Consider the following 6,069-nt stretch of genomic DNA (forward strand, 5'->3'; position numbering starts at 1 on the left):
ATTTCAAGGTCTCCTCTACAACCAGTCTTCTCCAACTGAACCATAGGCTGACCATCAACAATTGGAGGGGGAATGTAGGATAGAGCCATACCATTTTTATCTGACCTGTTGTTCTTAAACAGAGTAGTCCATGCTGGTAGCTTCCTCTCACCAGGGGCCACCATAGTTGCTTGCTCTTTCTCTTTAGGGACTATCAGAGTTATTGTTGTATCAGGGACATGATTGGGCATTATCACTACTAAAAACGGCTAAAAACCAATCTAAAAAAAAAAACAACCAACCTCCAGAGCAAGTTAAAAAACCGACGTCAGAAGGTCGGTTACATTTTTTTAAATTCTAGTTTTTAAGGAAACTGACCTCAAGAGATCATAAACGTGTGAAATTCTTATTCTCAATGCAGTCGGTAATTATTTAAAACATAATTAGAGTGACATCCTGGTTGATTTTATTAAAAAAAAAAAAAAATTTTAGACGTCAACTTTATTAAAAATATTTAGAAAAACCGACCTCAAAAGGTCGGTATTTTGGTCAAATCTCGATCAATTTTGGTTTTAAAACTACCAACCTCCTAAGATCACCCATTAAAGAGAGAGGCGGTACCTACCCGAATTTTTCTATTCTCAACGATCAAATCAAAAGTCTCTAATCTAAGATGAAGAAATATTGTTCATCCCATCACAAACACTTTATTTTGAAGTTTGCATATGATAGTAAAATAATGTTGAAGGCAACCATATAGCAAGCGCAACCATATAGCAAGCGCGTGCAGCTGTTTAAAGTCGTACTTGGGGAGGAGAGTATGAGAGAACTCTGAGAGAGAAAAGAGACCCACCTGCACTGTACTGCCAACATTTACATTTCAAAAAGGAACAAAAGACCATCATTGCTTCGCAGTTTGCACTAAGACTTGTACCTCATCACTGTGACTACCTTTGTTCTGTTTCTTTTTTGAGTTCTAGTATGAAAACCCTAACTCAAATAGTAGAATCAAATCGCCTCCTTAAATGCTTCTACATTTAAACGTGTCTGTTTTTTATATTTTGATTGTGCATTATATTGTCCTTCACTAGTTAATTAATGTCTTCAACAACTCCTTCTGCCCCCCTACCTCAACACAACGGAAGAGAGAGAGAGAACCCAACACATCAAATCTGTGTAATCCCTAAAGTTTAGGGTAGTGACATATCTTTGGTTTAAGTTTTATGGATGCCTTTGATGTACTGAGTCTGAGGTGTGACAAGCAACCTGTGGCGAGAAATCAAATACAACCAAGAAAGCGCAATAGCATGAAAAAAAAAAACAAGACAGCGGAGGAGAGAACGAAGAAAGCGATAAAATGCGAGTTAAGCGCAATAACGGAGAGTAAAAGGGAAATAAAAATCATTTTTATTTTGATCAAGGAGTTCATTATCTACTATATAAACATAAAATTATTATTTACCTTGTATATAGTGTACACTTCGGGCGAAGGAATTTAAATGAACCCCCTCCACCTATCTAGTTCCGCCCCTGCCCGCAACTGTATAAGGTAATGCAAAATAAATTATATCCTTTTACTTGTAATTTTTGTGATGATGTTTAATTTGACCAAACAGAGAGTTTACGAAAGAAATAAAGATTTTGACACATATCAAAAGTGGAACTTGTGCTCTTAAACAAATCATTGATGGTAGAATCATGAATTTTGACAAGGAAATTCAAAAACATATACAAAATTTCCATGTATGAGATTTGAACATGTACTTCTCTCATATCAAGAAGATCAAAAAATTCATGTACAGAAAAAATTTGTTTTACTAGGAGTATAACCTATAACTTTTTGACCCTTGGTCATGACATTTCTACAGCTAAAGTATTTTATAACGAGTAAAATGAGAAATTTTAAGTTAAAAAAATTCTAAATATAAATATACTAGTATTACTTTATGACAAACTAAAGAGAAAAGAGTTTTATATATAGAATTAACGAAAGAGAGTTCAAAGTAATTTATACTCCCTCCGTCCAATTTTAAGTGTCTTACTTTTCTTTTTGGTCTATCCCAAAAAGAGTGTCTTTTTCTATATTTAGTAAGTTGACAATTCAAATATCCTACGTGACAAATTTAAAATCACAAGATTCCAAGTACTTTTTGCTACTTTACCCATCTTTAATTTAAAACCACAAGATTCAAAAGTCTCTCTTTATTTTTTTAAACTCCGTGTCAAGTTAAATTAAGACACTTAAATTGAGTCTGAGGGAGTATACAGTAGTGTAATCATTTTCATCATATTGCGTTAAATTATTGCCTAAGAGCGTTTATAGGATTTTCTGATACTGTATTACTCCTCCAGCATCTTGCCTTCCGGACTCCAAGGTATAGGTTAAAGGAGAATCAATTGATACCAGAAAAAGTTGTGACATCACGATACAATTTTATTCTGAAAATTATTTACTCCTTCTGTCCTCAAATAATTGCTTACTCTATTTAAATTGTCTCAAATTTTGTTTACTTTGTAAGTTTCACTCTATTTTTTATTACATTTAATAGCATACGGAAGCAAAATTTTAACTTCAAGTACTTATGAACACCGACGATTTCTGCTACAATTATAATCAAACGCCCAGTGACAATTTAGATTTTTGTCATAACCAATTTCATGTAGTCCGTTTTATAGAAATTTACTCCCTCCATCCTAATTTATCTGTCTTAGTTTGGCTGGGCACAAAGTTTAAAAAATAAAAATAGAGTTTTGGATCTTGTGGTTCTAAATTAAAAATGCGTGTAATGTACTAAAATGTCTTTTGAATCTTGTGCTTGATTTTGAAAGTAAGACACTAAAATTAGGACGGAAAAAATATCAAGCTGCTTAGGCTGCAGGTCTGCAAACGGAGGGTGATCTTTTCTCACTCTCTTTTCTCTTTTCGGAGGTTGCTCAAGCGAAAGAAGGAATGAATGAAGAACTCTAATTATATCGGATAAATAATAATCTCAAATATCGAAGTAACAGACGTAAATGCATGTAATATAGGTCTAAAAAATACTTCAGATAATTACACTGGTGCATGTGCTGGCTAGTATTACCTATGATTACGTATCATGATTCTTAGAAATTAAATATTGATCTTCATGTTTTATGTTACCCTTTAAAAGGGCTGCTTGCACTCCAAAGGTGAAAAATTACTAAAATTTCAACAAATATGAAATTTTAAAACCATAATTTTATGCAGTGAATTAAATAATTGGAACTTGACGTTGAAGTGCCAATCAAGATTATTAAATTCTGAAGCCACCTCCGGTTGTATCAAAGCTGTTATTTCCTCCTTCAAGTCCCCGTATTATTTGTTGCTGCTGCTGTTGTTGCTGCTGCTGCTGATCTCTAGGAAAAAACTGATGGTGATATAGGAGTTGGTTCCCACCCCCTCCTCCTCCTATCAAATTGAACCCCAAATTAGTGGTATTTGCAATGTCTCCTAAATTTTGATACTTGGAAAGTTCGGACTTGGCACAGCTAAGGTCGACCTGGAGCTGTCGGAGTTGGTGTTGGAGAAGGGAAATGACACCAACGCAACCGTAGACTGGATCACGGAGGCGCATGTCAGCCTCATAAGCGAGAGAGTTGACGGCGTCTTCCCTTTGATGAGGCTGCAATTCGTTCAGCAGCTTCGTGACATTGCTGGCACCGAAGATTTTGTGAACATTTGCGAATTTTTGGGGCTGATCTGGAGGGAAGTATGGGGCAAACACGCATTCAGGCTGGCATTTCCGACGAAGGAATTTACATGCTGCACATGGTGAGTAGGATGACAGTGAAGGTGATGAAGATGAAGCCATTCACAAGTATTAGGAGTAATCCTCTCTCTTCTCTTTAATACCTGCAAATAAACAGCATACATAGGATCATTTAGCAATGAAGTATTTCTGCATCACTACATAAATAAGGTTACCTAGCTGAGTGGTTAACAGTTAATATTTGGAATGATATATGATTAGAATTCATACTCAATCCATGGACAGTTTTAAGACGTTTTATAAAATCAATATAAATAAATTCACTTATAATAACATGTTACCCGAGGGTCTACCGGAATCAGTCTCTATCTCTCAAGGTAGCTAGGAATAAGGTAGGTTTGCTTACACACTACTCTCTCCAGACAGTGGGTATGTTGTTAGTTTGTTATAATAACATGTAATTTCATATCAAGTTTGGCATCATAACCCGAATTGTAGAATAACTATGTTTTCCAAACTCTAATTATTAGTACCCTATATATTTTATCGGAAATTTTGGGGAAAGAGCACTATGGACATTCTAAAGTGCTTTTACTTGTTATGTCTTCCTTGCCACGTGGATCTTGTATGACTTGAAGGACTACTGCACATTCTTGAATCTTGATACTCCTATATTTGTATCCAAGATAACCCTTTTCTAAAAGAGATGAAACAAAATGTACAATACACCAACTGAGAAAGAAAATAATAGAGCTACCTTTTACGATCTGGCTGCTGCTGTTTTAACCAAAGGAAAGAGAAAAGTAGCTCTACAGTGCTTCAAATGCAGTACTTCAAATTAAAAAACCTTAGAGTACTGAAAAAGATGGGAGGGATATCGAAGAAGAAAGTAGTAGCAAAATTAGAAAGTTCACCGACTGAATACTGTTAATATCAAAATAAAGACAATTTTCTCCCTATCTGTAAAACTCCCTACAGACCAGAAACCTACCTACATGTATTCATACCAACAAGTAATAAAATCAAAACTCATAAGTAGAAAAGAAAAATCTGTATATAAGCAGGGACAGTTTAAGAATGAAAGAAAATAATACCACTATACTAAGTACTAAGGATTTGATGGGGAGGTTATTGTGGGGATTGGATCCCGTGAAAGTGTGAAAGTAAGAGCTTTGTACTTGTTAAATATTACTTCTATTATATCTCACTCTTTACGATGTTATATTAGCATACAAATCAGATATATTGCTTGAAATTCATTGTATGTTCATACATATATATATGCATACACAAGTCATGGACCTCTTGTCAATTCTTGTGCCTAGAGAAAAACTTGGTTTAAATTGAATAGATCACATATATAGAAGAAATAAAAAGAGAAAAGGAAATTAGAGGTTATACCTCCTTATTCTATTTTTCTTGAAAGTTTTCCGTGCCAGTGTGTGTGTGTCCTTGAACTCTTCGGTCAAGCGCTTCTTTTCAGTGCCCAATACTACTTATTTTCTTTCTTTTACTTTCAGCATATATATATGACTCGATCTTTGTGATGGACAGCACTGAAAGTCAAGCTTGGATCTCGTGAAGTAACAGCTATATTTTCATTATACAACTTCCTTCTCAGCCTTACAGAGAGAGTTCAACTTGATGTAATTGACCTCTTCTCTAAAACTCTATATGGTAGACAGAAAAGGAGAGGAGATAAAAACCAGAGTTAAGGGGGAATACTTATAGTAAGAAGGGAAATGGAGTAATATATTAGTATAATCATGCAAAAGGGTATTCTTTGTAAAAATAAAAGAATAAAATGGCAATCTTTAAGCCTCCGTTTTTATGGCCGAAAGAAGCTCAATGTTTGTAGTAAAAAGGGGCAGGCGACAAGCATATAAAGATGGTGACAATAATGCCAAACGCAAGAAAAGGAAGACGCTTGAAGTTGAAGATGTTACTGTTATTGTTTGGCCTTTTCCTTCAAGGGTGGGTGGGTAAACCAGAGTTGTACTTTATATACACTGAGAGCTAGTGTAAAATTATTTTTACATTATTAAATCATCTAAAAAATGTTTTTTTCGGTTCCATTTTATCTGACAGAGTTGGGAGTAAGAATGTCATTTTTCTTTTCATTGGATTAGGGAACAAAATTTTCATGCTATTAAAATAAAATTTACATTGGGGTTGTATGTAGTGGCGGATGTAGGATGACTAGGATTTAAACTTGGAACCTAAGGTAAATTTTGAACACCATAGACCACTGAACCAACCTCTTCTCTTGTTTTTAGGGTGTTCAAAATCTATATATGTACATAAAAAATGAAAAAAATACCTTATATATACGGTGTAATTTTTTATCGACGGTGTGCGG

General features: G+C 34.6%; 1 protein-coding gene across 1 annotated transcript; it reads right to left on the bottom strand.

Moving 5' to 3' along the window:
* Positions 1–2,930: 2,930 nt before the first annotated feature.
* LOC132636243 (protein ASYMMETRIC LEAVES 2-like) lies at positions 2,931–5,680 on the bottom strand. The gene is made up of 2 exons (XM_060353032.1): positions 5,112–5,680; positions 2,931–3,853 (listed from the first exon to the last, which is right to left on the bottom strand). Exon 2 carries the CDS (start codon positions 3,810–3,812, stop codon positions 3,255–3,257), a length of 558 nt encoding a protein of 185 aa, XP_060209015.1. The 5' UTR covers positions 3,813–3,853; positions 5,112–5,680; the 3' UTR covers positions 2,931–3,254.
* Between the last annotated feature and the right edge of the window lie 389 nt (positions 5,681–6,069).

This window comes from Lycium barbarum, chromosome 1 (assembly GCF_019175385.1).
Source record: "Lycium barbarum isolate Lr01 chromosome 1, ASM1917538v2, whole genome shotgun sequence".
Classification (NCBI taxonomy): Eukaryota; Viridiplantae; Streptophyta; class Magnoliopsida; order Solanales; family Solanaceae; genus Lycium; species Lycium barbarum.